Here is a 20,883-nt window from a genome sequence, read left to right as displayed (position 1 = left end):
ACTTTGCTTTCTTCCTATGTGAAGTTAAGTGGTTGGCTATGTAGTTCTGAAGTTCCTGTTTTACTCTTAAAAAATAAATAAGTTTATTCTGATTATGGCAGTGATCTTAACCACAGTCACGGTCTCCAAATGGTTTCTCACAGTTATATATTATGCTCCTAAGACACACCTTATGAAGATATGAAGCTTAAATATGAAGCTGATCTTGGTTTAAAACACAAATTGTGGGGTGACTGAGCGGTTCAGTTGTTAGCCGTCTTCCTTCAGCTGGGATCATGATCCCAGGGTCCTGGGATCGAGCCCGGCATCCGGCTCCCTGCTCAGCAAGGAGTCTGCTTCTCCCTCTCCCTCTGCCCCTCCACCTGCTTGTGCTCTGTTAGATAATAATTCCTATGTACACATCATGTGTGCAAAGCATGACTCTAGGCAGTTGTACAAGCTGAAAAACAGAATCTGTGAATGAACTTATATTACCATTTTGGAAGACTCCTTAACATTGCGTCTTCTTCAAAGAGGAGAGCCATCCCTTATTCCAAGTCTACACACCCCTGCCATATAACACTGGAAAAACAAGGACAACCCCTGAGTTCTGAGCTCAGTGACAGTAAGGAGCACTCTGTAAAGAGTAAATAAAGCTCAGGAAGATTGGGAGGCAGACACCAGCAGGGTTTGGAAAAAACTAAGAAATATCTGAGAACTTGACCTCCTTCACTGGATGATCATGAACAAAAGTGAGTGTAGCGTGTTTCTGTGACTTCTAGGGTGAGTTGCTGAATCATATAATGCAATATTGATTACAATAAAAAATGTAACTAATACATAAGAAAATGGTGTTGCTCTAAAAGAAATAGTTCCCCCCAGAGACCAGAGATCGCATAAGATATTGAAGTTAAGACCTAAGTTCTATCCCTGAAGTTTTCAAAACCTTGGGAGAGTGGGGCTTTCAGGGGCAGCTTGTGGGAAAAATTCTAGCACCCTTCCATGAATTTCATCTCCCCTCCCACAAATAATTTTAAATTGTGTAAAGTGAGCATTTTCCTATGTAGATGCTGCAGCTTCAAGGACAATCTCCTAGCTGTTCTTCCACACAGAATGCCCCTGTTCAGCTCCTCTGTAGAAATTCTGGAGCCCTCCCCGCGTGAACTGGGTCAGTTGGGAACCACTGTGCCTTCATTTACTACCTGTCAAAACCACAGTGATGCCATCCTCGTTGTTATATTTCCTGGCCAGAGACGCACGTGAAGCTCCCAGCTCAGATCAATCCAAAACCTTGCATTGAAAAAGCCCTTTGCGCTGTTTGTTAGATCCCAGGACTGCCGTTTGGGAACTGCCTGCCCATCAGCGACGGCCCCTTGAACAACAGCACTGGGACTCCTTTCTTCTATGTGACACCCAAGGACCCTGCAGTGGCCGATCTGATGAAGAACCCCATGGCTTCCCTCCTGCTGCCAGAATCAGAAGGAGAGTTCTGCAGGTAGACAAAGGGGTTGGCATTGCCTTCCCAGGTCCGCTGCATAAAGCAGGGAGGCTGTGGGGTGGGACCGCTCTGCGTCGCATGACTTTAGCAGGACCGTGTGATGCCAAGTGATGTGTTCTCACCAACCTGAAGTGGCAAGAGTGGCTTTCCACTCTTCGGGATCAGATTGAGTTCTGCCACTCACCAAGCTGTGCGGTTGGGAGCAAGTGGCTTCAAATTTGGGGGCATCCGCTTCCTCCTCTGTGAAATGGGAATAATAATTCCTGCCTCATGGGGTTACTGGGAGGGGTGAGGGTCTTGTACAATACCTGGTGGGCAAATGGCAACTCTTGTTATGATGGACAAGAGGTAGGAAGGGGAGGCTGGTGAAGGAGGGATCCAGTAGTTGGTCTGTGAGGCACCCGGAGCGTGGAATCCACTTACCGCCCTCTAAGGGGCTCCCTAGTTCATTCTCTGTTGATCGTTTTTTCAAATTAATTTCAAACCCGCCGTTCCCCACCCAACCGGAGATGTGTGCACAAGGACCCCAAGTTCTTTAACCCTCTTTTTCAAAATGTCTAAAGGAAAAGACTCTTAAGTGCAGATGGAACTTTAATCCTGCACTTGTGTAGAGCCTGAAATCGCATCCCGTCTGGGAGATTTCTGCCCCAAGCTCGAGTGGGGGGCTGCCTGGCAGCACCCCCTGAGGAGCAGCGAATGTAGCAGGTGGCCCCAGGCAAGTGCCCCAATCCCCAGGACTCTGTCACTTCACTGTAAAAGGTAGTGACGCTTTAGGAACTAGGCTAGGATTCATCCCAATTCCAAAATTCCGGTATTCTTTACGCAAAGCATAAAAAACATATTAAGCAAACAAACTGATTCATTCTTTCGGGGGGTGATAGTAAAGCAAATGTCACCCAGATAAAAGACCCCGTCGCGTACCCTTGGGCACTGACGAGGAGGAGAGACTACATCGGGCTAGAGACAGTTCAGCGGACCCAGTTCCCTCTGTAGGGCCCGGCAAGAAGCCAGAAAAAGGGATGTTTCCTCTTTCATGGAAGAGTCTCTCTGTTCTTGGGCAGCCACGCTTGCTGGCCCCAGAAGGATATTCCCAGGATACCCTTCCAAACGTCTGAGCAGTTCCTAAGTCAGGCATCCTCAAAGTCGTCTCGAGGCCGGAGCGTGTCCATGCCACACCTGCTCATGGAGACAGACAGCAGAACACAGAGCCGTGCAGCTGCAGCAGCGCTCAGGGTGTAGGAGGGATTGTGGACTGGAAAGTCCCAGGCGGACGTCAGCAGGAGCTGAAAGCTAGCAGCCCCGAGAAATCTGGCTTCGAGAGGTCCTCGCTGGGGGGGATCCAGGTCCCTAAGAACTGGGCATGCCTGTGTGCATGGTGTGCGTGCTGACCAGCTGCAGAAAGGGCAAACCCCAGGGACCAGCCAGGGTAGCTGGCCGAGGCAGCTCAGCTCAGGACCCAAGGCAGCCCCCTGCCAGGCCTGAGGGCCTTGGTGTCTCAGCACCATTGCACTTCTGGACTGGAAGAGGAGGAATGAGCTGCCACCTTTGGTGCCCCTGTATCTAGATACTCATTCGAAACTCCTCAGAACTGCTCCCTGCTTGCCCTGCTTGAGCTTCTGAAGCATTAAAATCGAGCTTAAAGAAATGCACATAGAAATCAAGTTTAGCCATAGGAAGCCCCGCAGCTCAGGTGACCAGGCCATGGGGCGTGCTCTCACCCCCAGGGCCACTACTTCCAATGAACCGCCTGCACCCAGGTGTGTTTCCTCTGTGCGAGCTTCATCGTCCAAGTTCAGTGTTACATTTTGGGCTTGGGCTCCAGAATGGTGGGGATGTTGAGCACAGAGACTTCACAAGAAAGACAGACTGACACCGGAGCCCTGAATAATTAAACCAAGTGGGAGCTTCTCGGACCACAGGAGCATAGCGTGGCATCAGGTGGAAATGGCCATGACTAAGAACTACCCCAACACGAAAGAAGTTCAAGGTTATGGCCCGGCCAGGCTGTATCCGGCTCACCCTCCTACTTGATCCCAGAGCCCAGAGGGATGGCCGCTGTGACCCGGGCTCTTTGTCAAGCACATCAAAGCATTTCCCACAGAGCAGCAGGATTAAAAAACAAAAAAACAACTCCCATTTCTCAGATGATGTTGATAAATCAAAGCCACCTTCGGAAGGCAGCTCATACTCAGAAAAATGAGCATTGTCTTTGGTCTTTAAAGCTGGTGTCCATGGAAATTGAAAAGGTGCCACGGCCTTTGTACCTTTAATTTCGGTGCAGGCTGTGTGCTCACGGTCCTCTGACGCTCTCTGCCCCTGGGGAGGGCCGGAGGCTTTCCCATTTCACCCTAAGTGGGCAGACAAAGCCAGGGCCCGTCTTCTGTGGGATGCCTCGCAGGGCTCTTTGGGCCCCGAGGGCCACGCATGGGCTGAGGAGCACGCAGCCACGGAACCACAAACCGAGGCCGGACAGGAAGGAAGCAGCGTGGCCACCGATGCTCTAGAGAAGGAAAAGAAGTGCCTTCCTAGCCATTTCCTGAATGGCCCACGGGGCATTTCAATACAGCCTGCCTCTGCATGCATCAGGGTCGGCCCTGGTGCCCGCGGAGTCTGCACTGGGACGGGCTGGTGAGCCCCCTTTCCAGGGACCACAACCTCAGAATGAGGGCTGAGCACAATTCCTGCCCCAGTGTATCTGATTGTACCGCGAGGGCAGGCTGATCGGCCCTCTGCTTGTAGAGCTCCACACACAGACAGATAGCTGTGGGTGTGAGTGTGTGTGCGTGCACGAGTATGTCTAAACGTGCATGTCCTGGCACACACATATCCAACTATTACCATTCTGAGGGCGTATATTTCAGTCACCTCCACTGGTTCCCCACCCCCCGCCCCGCCCAGTCCGCTCTGTCACCTTGAATTCATCCTCAAGATGAATTCCTCAGAATCCACATCAGATCCTGGAATTCCCTGCTTAAATGCTTTCGTTGGGAAAAATAACAAAATTCTTGCCCGGCCGGGAGCCTGCCTCCCCCTCAAAATAGAGAAGAGAGCCTGTGTCTTCGCTAATTGGCTTAATAGTTGGTTGATATCCTAGTTTTATTAATTTGCGAGGTTTAACCTAAAAGCTTGTTGTCATCAAAGCTGATACAGGTGTTTAGTGTGTAGCTAAGAAATGCGTTTTTTTATTGAGCTGGAATTGCCATGTAATATCGTACGTTTAAGGTGCACAACGGGTTGATTTGATACATTTGTATATTGCGGTGTGATTACACCATGGCGTTCACTAACACCTCTGTCACATCCCATAACTGCCATTTATTTTTTGGAGTGAGAACATTTAAGATCTGGTCTCCTAGCAACTTTGAAGCATATAATGTATTATCATTGCCTTTGATCGCTGTGCTGTGTGTTAGCTGTCCAAAACTTATCCATCTTCCAACTGCATGTCTATATCCTTTGACCAACATCTCCCCAATTTCCCCCAGTCCTCAGCACCTGGTAATTGCCATCCTACTCTCTGTTTTGGTGAGTTTGGCTTATTCTGGATTCGACATGTACATGAGATCATACCGTATTTGTCTTTCTCTGTTAGACTTTTCTTGCTCAACATAATGTCCTCAGGGGCCATCCATGTTGTCCCCAGTGGCAGAGTTCCCTTTTTATCTTGGCTGAGGAATATTCCACTGTATATAAGAAGTGTTTTTCATTCAGTAATACCACATATATGCTGACGCAGGTCATTCCTCCCAAAAATGATACTTGGGTCTATCAGCTGGCCTGCAGATTAACGATGAAGTTGGATCTAAACTGCTATGGTGGGGGAGGGGGAATGCCTAGGTGGCTCAGTGGTTAAGCATCTGACTTCAGCTCATGTCATGATCCCGGGGTCCTGGAATCAAGGCCCATCAGGCTCCCTGCTCAGTGGAGAACCTGCTTCTCTCTCTCACTCTGCCTGCTGCTCCCCCTGCTTATTCTCTCTCTCTCACTGTCAAATAAATAAATAAATATATATATGTATGTGTGTGTGTATATATATGTGTGTGTGTGTGTGTATATATATATATATATATATATATATGTATTTTTTTTTTAACTGCTATGGTTGAAAGGCATTGAGTATCCAAAACTCTCAGGAAGTTTAATGATGAAGAGAATACACAGCAAATGCCCTTTCCTTAACTGAAGCTGGGCGAGGCCAACATCTTGAGGATAAACAAGGAACAAGTATTTCTCCATATCTTACAAGTTTATGGGGACCTTAAAGAGTTTTTCAGTGAATCTGTAAAATTCAGCCTGGGATAATCCATTCCATCTAGCTATGAGGCTCCCCCCAAACTTTTTACCACCCTGAGCCTCTGGTCCCTGAACATACCCTAAAATGTCACAGTAAAGATACTAGACTTAGTTAACTGCACACAGTTGTCTTGATTCCCACCCAAGGCATATTGAATTGGGTGCTATTACCCTGCCCTTCTTTCTGGAAGAGATCATTTGGAAAAAGAATCTGACTGGATAATTAGCAGAAAGCACCTTTCCGTACCGAAAAAGGATAGAATTGGAGGTTCCTAAGGGAAAAGGCTCAGGTTTCTCAGCTCAGGTTAACATGACAGATTGAGAATAAGATTCCACTTTACAAGATTTCACCAGCAATGAGCAACCCCCGCTCTCTCACTTTCCTCTCCCCTCGAAGACACCAGCATGTAGAGAGGCTCCTATGCCTAAGTGAAATTATGCTCAGACCAGAGACCCAATGGTATGAACATCCAATAAATATTGATTGACAAAGAAGCCCACTGGAGACATTTCTCTTCTGCGGAGACATCTTTCCTTATGGAGTATGCAGGCCTGAACACCATGGAGCCTAGGCTTTGCATCTTCTCAGAGAACCAAGGCGAAGCAAGTCATCTGGGCCAGGGAGGGCTCTTCTGTTGAGTGACATTCTGCTCGTTGGCATTAGATGAACTTTCATTTTGAAGATCTGGAAATAAATAGAACCTAAAGGGGCTTATCAGCAGCATTATCCCTGCAATGAAAAAAATCTTATAATTGAGACACAGGCTAGGTTTCTACTCAGTTATCAAGAAAGAAAGATCTGAGGGGCACCTGGGTGGCTCAGTCGGTTAAGCGTCTGCCTTCAGCTCAGGTTATGATACCAGGGTCTTGAGATCAAACCCCACATTGGTCTCCCTACTCATTGGGGATACTGCTTCTCCCTCTTCCTCTGCCCCTCTATCTGCTTGTGCTCTCTCTCTCTCTCAAATAAATAAATAAAATCTTTAAAAAAAAAAAAGGATCTGAGAACACCTGTTTACTTTTCCCCCAAAAGGCTTTTCATGAAATATTGCCATGGCTCATTCATTTCCCCCCATCTGAGGGCGTCCCTGCCCAAACAAGAAGCTTGTCAAAGCTCTTTAATTGACCAGGGCTCAGTGTGGTTGGGCGTTAGAGGAGATGCTAAGATTTTGGATTGTAAAGGAATCTAGTTTCTGAGAGGCAGGTGTCAGATTGTGAATGGATTTCAGCTGGGTGGGTGTGTAAAACACAGTGGGATCCCTTGAGAAACGATGGTCCCTCAGAATGATTTGCTTGGAGGGGTGCATGTTGCAGAGGCAATTCAGCCTTAAAGAATCATACATCAAGGGCACCTGGGTGGCTCAGTGGGTTAAGCCGCTGCCTTCGGCTCAGGTCATGATCTCAGGGTCCTGGGATCGAGTCCCACATCGGGCTCTCTGCTCAGCAGGGAGCCTGCTTCCTCCTCTCTCTCTCTGCCTGCCTCTCTGCCTACTTGTGATCTGTCTCTGTCAAATAAATAAATAAAATCTTTAAAAAAAAAAAAAAAGAATCATACATCAAAAAAGTACTGCTCACCCTAGAGAGTTTGGGACAATGTGCTGGGACACAGGTTCCCGCCCTCTCCTCTGAGCAGCCCCGGCATGTGACAGAAACTTTGACAGGACGAGAAGCTCCTTTTGTGAAACGTGGGAGGGTGTTGGTGGGAGGGCTGCTCTGCCTTTATGCCATGAGCACAGGCTAAATGCTTCTTGGGCACGTGCAACTGAAATAGTGCACCAAGTTTAATCGTTTCTTTGCATAAAATAGCAAGAAATTCCGGAAATAGGAATGTCCCTTAGCCTACATCACTTTAACCATTCTTGTAGGAAGAAAAGATTATGTTGAACAGTAGCTAAAAACCTTAGCCCAGTCTAATGCCAAATGCAGGCTCTGGGATTTGTGCCCCAAGAGCTGTGTGTGGAAGGCTCTCTTTTTCGTCCTTTTCTAGAAGAGTTCGGGCAAGTGAGCACACAGAGTAAGCATGTGCTTGCAACAGCTCGCCTGCTAGCGGCCAAGATGCATCTCTGTCCGCACTTTGTCTACCTGAGACGTGACATGCGTTTCAAAGAGCTGGGCCCAGCCCTCATCAGATGAAGAAGCTGAATTCAATTTCTCTTCACTGAATTTTGTTCATTCCCCTCGAAGGCAACATATAAATCTTCTAAACAGATGGCTCTCTGTCCAGGTTCACTTTGCCTCTTCTCTCTTGCCTGCACATCCCTGCAGTCCTGCAGCTCGCATTAACCTGAGTTGCTTTCAGAAGAGCTGTCTGGGAGAGAAGGCAGCTGTGTGGGGAGAAGGCTTCCCGAGCGGACGTTCGGGGATTCTCTCCTGTCTTCTACTCATTTCCCGGGTCAGTGCTCCCAGGAACCCACGGCCACCTCTTTCTCCGTAATTTCCTTTCAGCTTCATGAAGTTCTGTCCTCGTGGTTCCAGGGCACTCGTTTCATAGGTCTACCGATGATTCTGGTTCCTGGGTCTTTACACCGCCTCTTTCCCACATCTCTGCCTACCTTTCCCCATCAGTCACCTGTTAGACGTGATTCTACCTTAAGCTGCAACTATTTGGATTCATGATAAGGATGTAACTCCCGTAAACATACACTTTCCAGAAAGCTTTTAGGGTCGTTAAGATAGATGTAAGTGTTTTCTTAGCCTCTGGAAAGTGCTAATCTATTTTGTGTATCTACTGAATGTGTCTATTCTGGACATTCCCTGTAAGTGGAATTATATAATATATGCTTTTTATGACTGATTTCTCTCACTTAGCACGATGCTTTGTCAATGCAAAATGAACAAATCTTTTAGAATCTCTAACAGCAAGAAAGAGCATTTAATCGAGCCCAAGTTAGGATAGCTGCCAGGGAAACATGCTCTTCATAGGGAAGAAAGTACTCCAGAGAATGAATCGTTTTTACAAGGTTATATACTTTTTACATCCTGTTAGAAGCTCAAAAGATTATGGATTAGCATATAGACAGGAATCAAGAGTTTTATCATCAAGGAATTGAGAGAGCAGGAACATTGATCACTATCTCAAGGACAAGATGGTTTCCTTTGGGCTACTCCTTCACAAAGCAGGTGTACAATGTATGCGTGGAGGGCCATAAATCAGGCTTTGGGTTGGAATGAAGTTTATGAACAGTCATGCTGACTGAGAAAGAAATCTAGAATGGTTTCCCTTGTAGATCTTTTTTTTCTTTTTTTAAGATTTTATTTATTTATTTGACAGAGAGGCAGAGAGGCAGGCAGAGAGAGAGGAAGGGAAGCAGGCTCCCGGCCAAGCAGAGAGCCCAGTGTGGGGCTCAATTCCAGGCCCCTGGGATCATGACCTGAGCCGAAGGCAGAGGCTTTAACCCACTGAGCCACCCAGGCGCCCCTCCCTTGTAGATCTTTAGAGAGTTTTGCCCTTATCAGCTTTCAGGGTTCATTATGTTTTAGCATGTCTCAGTATTTCGCTCCTTCTTATGGCCAAATACCATTTTATTGTCTGAATATGCTGCATTCTAATTATCTGTTTTTATTGATCTATTCATCAGTTGATGAACATTTGCTTCCATGTTTTGGCTGTTATGTATTATACTACTATGAATATTTGGAAGTTTTTGTACATTTTTTTTCCCAATTCTCTTTGGTATCCTCCTAAGAGTGGACCTGAACTGCTGGCTCATAGGGTAAGTATATGTTTAACTTTTTGAAGAACCGAATGTTTTCTTCACTGGTTGTGCCATTTTACCTTCCCATCAGCAATGTATGAGGTTTCCAGTTTCTCCACATCCTCACCCAACACTGGTTATTGTCTGCTTGTTTATGATGGCCATCCTCGTGGGTATGAAGTGGTATCTCATTGTGGTTTTGATAGGCACTTCCCTAATGACTACTAATGTTAAGTGTCTTCTCATGTTATTATTTTTTTTTAATTTTATTTATTTATTTGAGAGAGAGACAGTGAGAGAGAGGATGAGAGGGGAGAAGATCAGAAGGAGAAGCAGGCTCCCTGTGGAGCAGGAAGCCTGATGTGGGACCCAATCCCAGGATCATGACCTGAGCAGAAGGCAGTTGCTTAACCAACTGAGCCACCCAGGTGCCCTCTTCTCATGTTCATATTAGCTATCTGTGTATCTTCTTTGGAGAATTATTTAATACCTTTGCCTGCTTTTAATTGGGCCATTTCTCTTCTTATTATTCAGTTGCCAGAGTTCTTTCTATATTCTGGATATGTATGATCCTTGTTGGATGTATAATTTGCAAATATTTTCTTAATGCATTTTTGTCTAATTTTCTCTTCTTTTGTCATTGGAAGAAGGAGAAAAACTCGGGATTCAATATAGACATTTAAATTCTAGGGCACCTAATTGGCTCAGTTGTTTCAACATCTGCCTTTGGCTCCAATTGTGATCGCTGGGTCCTGGGATAGAGCCCCATATTGGGCTCCTTGCTCATCAGGGAGCCTGCTTCTCCCTCTGCCTGTCGCTCCCCCTGCTTGTGCTCTCTCTCTCTCCCTATCTCTCTCTCTCTGTCTCTCTCTGTCAAATAAATAAATATTTATAAATAAATAAAATCTTTTTAAAAATCATTCATTCATTCATTCTATGTAGTCTTGCTTAGCGTCCTTTCACTTTTGTGAGGTGGGTCTCCCCCATCAGAGGACATACTTGAAGTAACTCTCCTGAGACAATACAGAAGTGTACCCTAAATTATCTATGTAGAACGGTAAGAAATGTCTAAGAAAAAAGACTTTAACTAATTGGATTACAAAGGAATTTGTGAGGGAAAGCTGTTATTCTAATAATGTAGAGATGTGGTGGGAAGATACAATTCAATTAAACATTAATTGAATTAAGTGTATTGTATGCAAAGGAACATGGTAAATATTGTGATGAAACTAGGCAAATTTTCTTTCTTTTATTTATTTTTTTAAAGATTTTATTTATTTACTTGACAGACAGAGATCACAAGTAGGCAGAGAGGCAGAGAGAGAGGAGGAAGCAGGCTCCCTGCTGAGCAGAGAGCCCAATGTGGGGCTCAATCCTGAGCTGAAAGCAGAGGCTTTAACCCACTGAGCCACCCAGGCACCCCTAGGCAAATTTTCTTTCAAACAATACTTACCAAGCACTCCCCAGGCAATGACCACGTGTGTAAAGGGCCCCTAACTGTTAAAACCACACCACTCCACAGTAGGGGAGAAGAGTAGAAATCCACACAGGAGCTGTGATTTCCCCTAGCTCAGCCTCTCCTTCGAATCTGTCCATCCACCATTTCCGTCTCATCCAACCCAACCTGACCTGTCCTTCAAAACTAAGAAACTGAGGAGCCTAAGTGGCTCAGTCCTTTAAGCGTTGGACTCTTGATTTCTGCTCAGTTCTAAGGTCATGGTCTCAGAGTCCTGAGATCGAGCCCCAGGTTGGGCTCTGGGCGGAGTCTGCTTGAGATCCCCTCTCTCTCTCTCTCTCCCTGCCCCTTCCCTGCCCCACTCACGCACTGTCCCTCCCTCTCTTTCTCTAAAGTAAATAAATAAATCTACAAAACAAAAACAACAAAGGCAGGAACCTCTTGAAAGTCCCTTCCTTTTTTTGCCTCTTCCTTCCCGGGTTAAAGATGTGTTCACATTTTCTAGTCCCAGTAACTACCAGTTAGTTCATTCCCAGGATGTGCTTCGTTTCTGCCTGCCTCTCGAGGAGAGCCCAAGTCCCAGCCCCCCACATCGCCCAGTCCCAGGACCCCCTGCTCTGGACAGCAGGGTGTCAGCAGACTCTCCACTTGCTGATCCTAGTTCGCTCTCCACTGCCTTCCCGCCCGTTACCCTGGAGGTGCCTGCGAGCTGGCAGCGCTGAGGTTGACGCAGCTGCAGCTGCAGGCAGATGTGATTCTCAAAGCGGCACAGCTTTCCTTATAAGGTCGGACCAGGCTCCAGGGTGCTTAGCGGTACCTACAGCCCATGAGGGCCTGGCCCTAGGCTGCCACCTTCCGTCTGATGGATTGGGAGCTGAGGGCTGAGAGCTGGAGGGCAGACGTGGAGGGTGCAGGGTTGCTCATCCCCTCCCCACACACGGTCTCTGCAGAGGGACAGCTCTGCTCCCCACTGAGCACGCATAGCCTCTGGGTTCGGCTCCTCTGGGGCTGCCTTCTTTCCTTCTCCCCTCTTAAGTGAGTGAAGCGGTGGAGGCCACGCAGCTTCTCTCGCTGGATCCATTGTTTGCTGCACGACTCCGGGCAAGATGGGTAGTAGGATTTGGGGCGGGACACCTGAACGAGCGATGCCAGACAGGTTACCTCTTAGGCGCGAGCCCCAACAGCTAGACCATTTTAACACAGAATAAGGACCAAAGCAAAGCACGCTCTGAGGGCTCCTGTGGGATTTGTGGCACCTCCTCAGGGAGTGGCTGCGCTCCCTCTGACACAGGAGCCATGGTGGGTCCAAGAAGCCCGATCACAGGAGCTGAGCAGCAAGCCCCGCTTGCCCAGGATGGGCTTCCGGCGGTGTGGGCAGAATGGCATAGGGGGCTTGGGTGGAATCCTGGTGGTTTGGGTGGTTTCAGGGCAGCATCCAGTCAGAGCCCAGCACTGCAGATGAGGAGCTTCCAGGGTACCCCTGCCCCCCTCTCAGAAGACCCCACAGTGTCCCCGCTCCGGTTACTGGCTGCCCCTCATTGCGGGCACGGAGAACGCCTCTGCTCCTTACTTCCAGCCTCCAGCCTCCCGGCACGCTCCCTTCCAAACACCATGTCTCTTGCCTGGGCCTTTCTTTTTCTTCTCTGAGTTTCAGCAACCTCTGCAAACAAAAACAAACTCTTCTGTGTCTCCTGCTGGTACCGGGATCCAAAATGCAATGACACCAGGGAGGACACCTTTTACAGGGTTGTATGCACTTACCTGCCTTTCCTCCCATGCAACAGCCTGGGTGCACTGGGGAGGGGGCCTTGCCTTGTCCTGATCACTTAGACTCATTCATGTGCTCTTGTAAACAGAAGAGCAGCCCTTCCTGAGATGTGCTGGCTCCCCTTCACCCCCCCCACCCCCGTCCACCCGTGGCATCCTCTATCCTCGTCACACAGACGCAAGAATTCCTGGCCAGCCTCAGTCGGTTATTGTTTCTTTAGCAGTGAGTTTATTTTCTTGCTCTATCAGGAGCCAAGGAATGCAGGTAAGCGAGAGTCGAAGGTCAGGAAATAGCAGATGGGGTATCAGACTGGGGCGCTGTGCAAAGTGATAACCAGTAACAAGAAGTAAACGGACAGACGTGGGGGAGCTTCAGGAGAAGAGGCAGTTCCTTTCCTGCCAGGGCTACACACATCCCCAGTCTGGGGATGGACCAGGAGGGTCCTGGACTAATCCAGAAAGAAGAGGCCACCGCTGGATTCCAGATATCGAACCAAGAAATTCATTTTTCCTTATTTCACTCTATAATCCCTATAACAAAATATTTTTGTTTAATGGGCAGATCACGCTTTAAAATAACTCCTTCCCCAATTTTGTTACTCAAAGGTATATATGCATATTCAAATCAGAGCCTGGGATCAGCATGATATATTATTTTTACCTCTCTGATTTGATTGAATTCCAAGCAAAAGCAAAGAAACTTAACAGTTTTATGTGGTGCTGAGGACTGTGACAGGTCTTAAGACCTGACCCTATTTGCAAGCAAGTTGGCCGTACTCCTACTAACCACCAAGTGAGCCTGTCGTGGTTTGCAGATCCTGGCAGAAGACACAAAATTCATGGGTCAGAGACAAGGGACTGTGTTGCTTGCCACAATTACAGTGACCAGAGCAGCGGTGTGTTATGGCTGGGATTCCCGTGGGCCCCAGTTCCCATGGGAGGTGGTGAGGGCCAAAGGGCATCTGTACACACAATGGGTTGCACAACAAGAGAGGAACCCTCAGCCTAGAGAAACAGAGTCTTATGTAACAGACAGCAAGCCTGCCTGCCCCGACCACCATCCCTGAGGAAGACCATGGGTGGGTAAATAAGCCTGCCCTTTGTCCCAGAGGGAAACACTATATGTTCCAAGGCAGTCTGCTCTATAAACATCTTCTGGAAAAGATGGTCCTGAACAAAGGAAGCGAGTCCTCTGCTCACAAGAGGTCGGAAACATGAGAGACCCATGGAGAATTGCCTTCAAATGGATAGTGTGTGGAGGGAGTCTTATCTCTGAGAAATGCACAAATTTGTGAATATTTTTTAAACGGGCCATCTTTGCTTTGCACAATACAGTATTAGTAGAAACAGATGCATGTGGGAATGATCCTTACTTTACACAGTTCCATCAAGATTTTACTGCCTGTATCAAGAACAGTTTGTGGATCACTATTAATACCCCACAGCTTCAGGTGGTCATGCTTCAACCCCACGATCCGTTCTCAGAACAGGGAGAGTTCCAGAAACTGCAAGCCCTTCTGTCAGTGAGGAACCTCTCAGATGCCAAGAAATAGGAAAAAAAAAAAAAAAAAAAAAGAGCTCAGAGGAGCTTAGGGAAATAAATTCATTAGTTGACATATCTGAAATTCCAGAGATAGGTTTTTCTTAGGGCCTCTGCCACGTCAGCCAAAATGAGATCTCATTTCTCCTCTCTGCCTTCTCTGCTACACCTTAAGGGCGGCCCCACTTGTGATCCAGATGTGGTGCCAACAACTTCGAGGCCACTCCCTCTTTCTGTCCAGTGAAGGTGCGCCCCTCTTCCAGGTAGACTCCAAGAAGATTAAGGGGGTTGCCATCCTGGAATCCCCAGCAAGTAGCTCCTTGAGCTTTCCTGACCAGACTTCTTGTGCCAATCCCTGAATCCATCGCTCAGGCCCGGGGATAGAGCGGGCTGGTGTAGGCGATCCCAGCCCTCGGGATCTGGGGGAGTAGATGGGATAGGGTTCCCTGACACTGTGTCAGGGAGAGGTGAATGCCTAAACAGTATGCAAAGTACAGTGTCCAGAGGAAGGAGAGTGCGGTCTCTAGCCCCTGTTCACCAAAGGAGGCTCTCAGAAACGAAAAGGTCCCCCAGTAACCTCAGTGTGTTGTGCTCATGTGACCAAGGCTGGGGCTGCCACCCCTCCTTTTTCAGATGCTAAATGAGTTTCCTCTTGCTGCGGAAATAGCACCACAACCTCAGAGCTTCAAACAACACTAATCTATTACATTACACTTATGCAGCGCAGAAGTCCCGAACAGGTCTTAAAGTAGGCTAAACTCGGGATGTAGGCAAAATTGCGTGCCTTCTTGGAGTCTCTAGGGGAAAAGCCATTTTCTTACCTTTTCCAGCTTCTGGAAACTGACTGCATTTCTTGACTTGTGACCCCTTCCACCTTCAAAGCCAACCATGGCCGGTTGTCTTTCTCATGGCTACATCTCTCTGACTCCCCCTGTGACTGCATTGGGCCCCTCTGCATAATCCAGGACCGTCTCTCTATCCTATGCCAGCTGATTAGCTGCCTCAATTTCCCTTTGCCATGTAAGTTGAACAGTCACATGTTAGGTTGCAGACATCTTTGGTGGGGGGCATTATCCTGCCTACCACAGGTGGGAAGGAACTTATACTGAGTCTAGCTGGGTAAAGGGAAAGTTTTCTGTGTACCTATTTAAATACATAATCTCCTTTTTTTTCTTTTTAATTACATTCAGTTAGCCAATATATCATACATCATTATATAATCTCCTTTCTATTCTGGGTAATCACCACCAGTGGAGAAGCAAAACGCTCCCTATTTTAATGTGATGGCCCCTGTTTAAATTTGGTGATGACTTACTTATGAATACTAATTCATTGCTTTTATCAAAGAGCAACTTTGTGAAGAAATTAGCCGTAATAGTGAACAAAGAATTAGGTACAACTGCTGACAGTCTCCTCCAGTAGATGTAAGTTTAGTTCCTGTTTACTGTTCTTGCTTATTTTCTCCTGTCTCAGGTATTTTTTCAAAGTTCTATGTAGACTCGTTTTTTGTAGTTATTCTGTGGATTTCTTCCCATCATTCTTTCATCTTAACCCACAAGAAAAATTCATAATTCAGCAACTACATTTTTGCGGTGTCCTGAACACAGCAGACGATAATACTTTTGAACAGTACACAGTGTTCTCACATGAAGCAACTGACCTAAAGCTGGGCATGTCCACTCTCTCTCTTGTTATAATTCAGCAGGCTGTGTAATAAAGAAAAGCTTCCAGGCAGGTGAAAACAAGTTCCTTAAATGTCAGCAAAATATACGCTTTGCTTAACAGATGTACCTTTCTCAAGATTTGTATGCAGTTTAATGGGTGAGCATGAGTTTTAGTGAATCATGCTTCAGGGCTTTCGTTTTATGATACAGTGTCTGTAAGACTGATTTCAGTGACCCAGTCTCTGGACCCCACCAGGTCAAATTGACCCTGTGTGGTCCAGGGCCTCAAGCAGACAAAACATCCCCATGAAGATATATGAATGTCAAATAATGATACCGGATTTCAAAGAGGAAAAAAGAAATGCTAGCATTTTCTCAAGCTGTCATCAAGTTATAAAGCGAAACAGACAGATTGGTAACTAGGTGGGTAGATTTGAACTGAAATGCGCAGCCCAGCTAGAAACCGTCAAGGTTCTTCTAGTGGGGACAAGTTTGACCATGATGCCGAGGGACTTCATTGTGTTAGTCACCATTTCAGAGTCACCGTTCAGTCCCTGCTATCTTTGGACTCGTTCAGGCTGCTGTCACAAAATACCACGGACTGGGAGGCCGAAACAATAGAAATTTATTTTTTCACAGGTTGGGAGGCTGGAAGTCCAAGATAAGGGTGTCAGCAGGGTTGGTTTCCCCTGAGACATCTCCCCTGGGTTTGAAGATGGCCTCCTGCTTGCTTGGTCCTCACGTGGGCTTCCCTCTACATGCCCCTCCCTGCTCTCTTCATATAAGATCTGCTTATCTTCGAATGAGGACACCACCCTCATGACTCATGAACCTTAAGTCATCCATGAACCTGAATTACCTCTCTGAAGACCCTGCTTTCAGATGCAGTCCCACTGGGAGTTTGTGCTTCACCACCGGACTTTGAGGGCCACACAGTTCGGTCCATGGCAGTCTTCTTGCTACTCCATGATCGATACCACCACCAGCCTAGGCTGTACAATTCTGGAACTCTCCAGCCACTCCACCCTTTCAGCCCCCAAGGGAGTTGAGCAGCAGCAGCAGCAGCAGCAGCAGCAACATCACTCTCTGAGGGCTTATGACAGGCCAGACACTCCTCTCATTACCTTACGTGAATTCATGCCTTTAATCCTCACAGAGGGATTCCAGGGGTTCCAGGAGAACCAATGATTTAAAGATTTTATTTATTTATCTGACAGAGAAAGAGATCACGAGTAGGCAGAGAGGCAGGCAGAGAGAGGGGGAAACAGGCTCCCTGCTGAGCAGAGAGCCTGATGCGGGGCTCGATCCCAGGACCCTGAGATCATGAGGAGAGCCAAAGGCACTGAGCCACCCAGGTGCCCCAAACAGCCCACAGTCCAACCCAGGGTCAGAAAATGGTTTCTGTAGGGGGAGGAAGGCATATTTTGGAGGTGTGGTGGGCCGTACAGCTTCTGTCATGACTCCTCAACTCTGCCATTGTAGCGTGAAAGCAGCCCCAGGCAAACAAATGTGACTGTGTGCCAATACAATTATTTTTTTCAAGTAGACTGAAATCCAAATTTCATTATCAATTTCATTGGTCATAAAATTACTCTTCTTGGGCACCTGGGTGGCTCAGTGGGTTAAAGCCTCTGCCTTCGGCTCAGGTCATGATCTCAGGGTCCTGGGATCGAGTCCCACATCGGGCTCTCTGCTCAGCAGGGAGCCTGCTTCCTCCTCTCTCTCTCTGCCTACTTGTGATCTCTGTCTGTCAAATAAATAAATAAAATCTTTAAAAAAATTTTTTTTTAAAAATTACTCTTCTTTTGGATTTTCTCCATCTAGAACAATGTAAAATCCATTCTTCTCTGTCACACCAAACAGAAATAGGGCACAGGCCATCGTTTGCTTGGTCTAAACCAAGTGAGAAATAAAAGATTAAAGCTTGGGGCGCCTGGATGGCTTAGATGGTTAAGCATCTGCCTTTGGCTCAGGTCATGATCTTCAGGTCCTGGGATCGAGGCCCGAGTCAGGCTCCCTGCTCAGCGGGTGCTTTCTTTTCCCTCTCCCTCTGCCTCTCCCCGTACTTGTGCTCTCTCTGTCTCTCTCTTTCTCTCCAGAAGAAAAAAAAAGAAGATTAAAGTGGAGGGAATAGAAAAGTCTCACCTTTAACATTGACCAGCCAACATGGAGAACGTAGGCAAGAAAACTCCCGAATCTGACAGATTTACACAGTCTGCCGCTTCACCCTAGACCTCCCTGAGCTGTGGCAGCTCTTTACAGCTTACGGCAGAGACAAGTAGAATAGAATGGGTACTTCCTGTAGGCAGATGTCAAGTATCTTCTTTCAGGTTCACCAACTGATTGAAGGCTGAGTAGTAGTTATCCCCACTGTTAACCCTCCTCGTCACTGAACGAGAAGTCTCCCTGTCTCCCCACACTGACATCTCACAACACCACTATGAGGCAGGAGCTCTTCATGTCTGTTTCTTACAGGTGAGGAAACTGAGGCATAAAGAGTTTGAGTCACAGACAGGATTCCAGTTTCGGAGGCTGATTAGGAGCCCACCCTTTTTTTTTTTTCTTAAGATTTTATTTAAATAATCTCTATGCCCCACGTGGGGCTCGAACCCACAACCCTAAGATCAGGAGTCGCATACTTCTCCAGCTGAGCTAGTCAGGCGTGGCAGGAGCCCATGCTCTTAGCCACCTCACTATATGCCTTTCACGTCATTCTGCATTTACCATTTATTAGGATACTCAGCCACACAGACTGTGTAGGACAGACAAGGGAAGAGTACTTTATCTTCCTTTCTCCTGGCTATACCTGGCCGCAAGCAAAAGGGAAATGCAACCTGTCACCTGCTTCCTTCTCTCCTTTGATGTGTTGGAGAACAATCCATCATAAAGTTTTCTCACTCGATAATGAGATGCAGAGCCAGAAAAATCTTTCGAGGCAGGGGAAGGGAAATCATTTAGTCTGCCTCAAAGAAGAGCTACTCTATCTTTAACCTGCTCACATTAGCTTACCATAGTCTCAGGTTTGTGTGAGAACAACATTCATTACTTCCTTATGATGCTCATCGTGCTTTTACAGATCTTTGAACTCTGTGAAGAAGACAGGCAAGAAATTAATGTCCTCATTTTCCAGAGAAGAAACTGAGGCTCCGTTCGTGGGGCTTCAGCTCACAAGGTCACTGGGAGCGGACACTGGGCACTTCCTGTGACCTGGCTCCTCCAGACAGCCTCACAGTACAGCGTGACATCACTCAGCATCAGAGCTGTAGTCTTCCAGCCCCTTCTGTATGCTCAGTGGACAGGAACGGTAGAAAAATGGTTGAGAATTCCGTGAGTAAATAGATCTCACAGCATGTGCTTCTCCAAATAAAATGTTCACAATTTAATTTTTAGGAGGAAAAAATAAGATAAAATTGTATGTAGGCTAGGATTCCAAGTTTATTTTAAAACACACTTATGTTTAATTTCTAACATATTTTTATTGTCTCTAAATCTTCTACATGGAAACTAATTATGTTTTTATCTTAAAAAAGAAAAATTTTTGGTTTAAAGTTTTAAAATACAACTATGGACTTTATCAATCTAAAAATTGTAGGAAGAAAAACGTTCTTTTAAATGCATTCTCATAAGAAACAAAAAGAAATCCCTAGGGGTCAAAAATGAAGATGAAACCAAAAACCAGGACCAGAACTCTAGTGGGGTTTACCAGTCTGAGAAAAATAGAGGCTTAGGTGGTTTGGTTTTTTGTTTGTTTGTTCGTTCATTCGTTTTTATTTGAGAGACAGAGTGAGAGAGATAAAGAGCATGAGCAGTGGGACAGGGAGAAGCAGATTCCCCATTGAGCAAAGGGCCCAGTGCAGGACTCACTCCCAGGACCAAGCTAAAGGCAGAGGCTTAACCTACGGAGCCACCCAGGCACCTGGAGGGGAAGGCATTTTTTGATTGGTTGGTTTGTGTTTTTGTTGTTGTTGTTTATTTTTTCAGGCTAAGGTTTTAATACAAAAGGAAAGAAGAAACAATAGCTTGGACTGGGTCAGATGAAGAGTTGGAAATAAGGTCCATTTATAAAACCAGACCTCCAAAGAGCTACGCTTTAATCTTTCGGTTAAAGATTGGGAGATCTTATTCATTTTAAATATCCTCATAATCAATGAAGTGTATCTTGGGTATCTATTTCTAATGTTTCTGTTTCTACTGGCTCTTGCTTTTTCCTGTGAATTGTGGATGGAACTCATCTTCAACAAGGCTTCATCTGAGAATCCTTTAAGGATTTCCCCAGGGATACTGAACAGCCCAAGAGAAAAAAATAAAACAAAAACAGATACCGAATAGTTCAGGGTCCCTCAACAAAACCATCAAAGCTGACCACCTTAGAGTGAAGTCCACTAGTCAGAAAGCCATACCCATGCAGCCAGAATTTCTAAGTGGCTTGGGGATGGCACATTTTAAAAATGAATAAACAGCCAAGGAAAACATTTGAGAAAAATCTCTATTTAAGGAAAATCTCTACCATGCAAAATGAACAGATAGAAAGAACTAGGGGAAATTAAAACAATACGAAGAGAAGGAAACAATTATTCAGGACAGAAGACAATATATTGCAGAAGAATGGGCTTTAAAATAAAAACAGAACAAAAAATCTTTTTTTTTTTTTTTTTTTTTTTTTTTTTTTTTTTTTGCAGGAGACAACGCAGGTTTATTAGGGTTCTGGGGCCAGGGATGCCTAAGGTCTGAGTTAAGGCAGCTCAGCTGGTTCTCATAGCTCAAGGGGCAGGCCAGGGCAGTGAGAAGGGGTGAGTCAGTGCTGAAGCCCAATCTTTGCATCTCAGAGTCCCTGGCCAGAGACCTCAGGAGTCAAAAAATCTTTTAAAGATGATAAAATAGCCTGTTGAATGGCTAGCCCATATTCTGTCTATTTTGATGCCATTTGGTTTATTTCTACTTTGGGCCTGTTATAGATAAAGCTCTAGCGATATCAATGTACAAGGTTTTGT

At 46.3% G+C, this 20,883-nt stretch overlaps 1 protein-coding gene across 4 annotated transcripts in view; it reads left to right on the top strand.

Moving 5' to 3' along the window:
• CREG2 (cellular repressor of E1A stimulated genes 2) overlaps window positions 1-20,883 on the top strand; it is a 38,595-nt gene that overhangs the window by 1,319 nt on the left and 16,393 nt on the right. For all 4 annotated transcript variants that reach the window (XR_006386183.1, XR_006386182.1, XM_044263684.1 and 1 more), the window contains exon 2: window positions 1,305-1,474. Coding sequence is in view for 2 of the 4 variants with exons in the window: in XM_044263684.1 (XP_044119619.1) it covers window positions 1,305-1,474 (170 nt within the window). In the remaining 2 variants the exon portion in view is untranslated. The remainder of the gene's footprint in view (window positions 1-1,304; window positions 1,475-20,883) is intronic.

The sequence above is a fragment of the Neovison vison genome, chromosome 8, assembly GCF_020171115.1.
Source record: "Neovison vison isolate M4711 chromosome 8, ASM_NN_V1, whole genome shotgun sequence".
NCBI classification, from domain to species: Eukaryota; Metazoa; Chordata; class Mammalia; order Carnivora; family Mustelidae; genus Neogale; species Neogale vison.
This window is presented reverse-complemented; position numbering and strand designations above follow the sequence as displayed.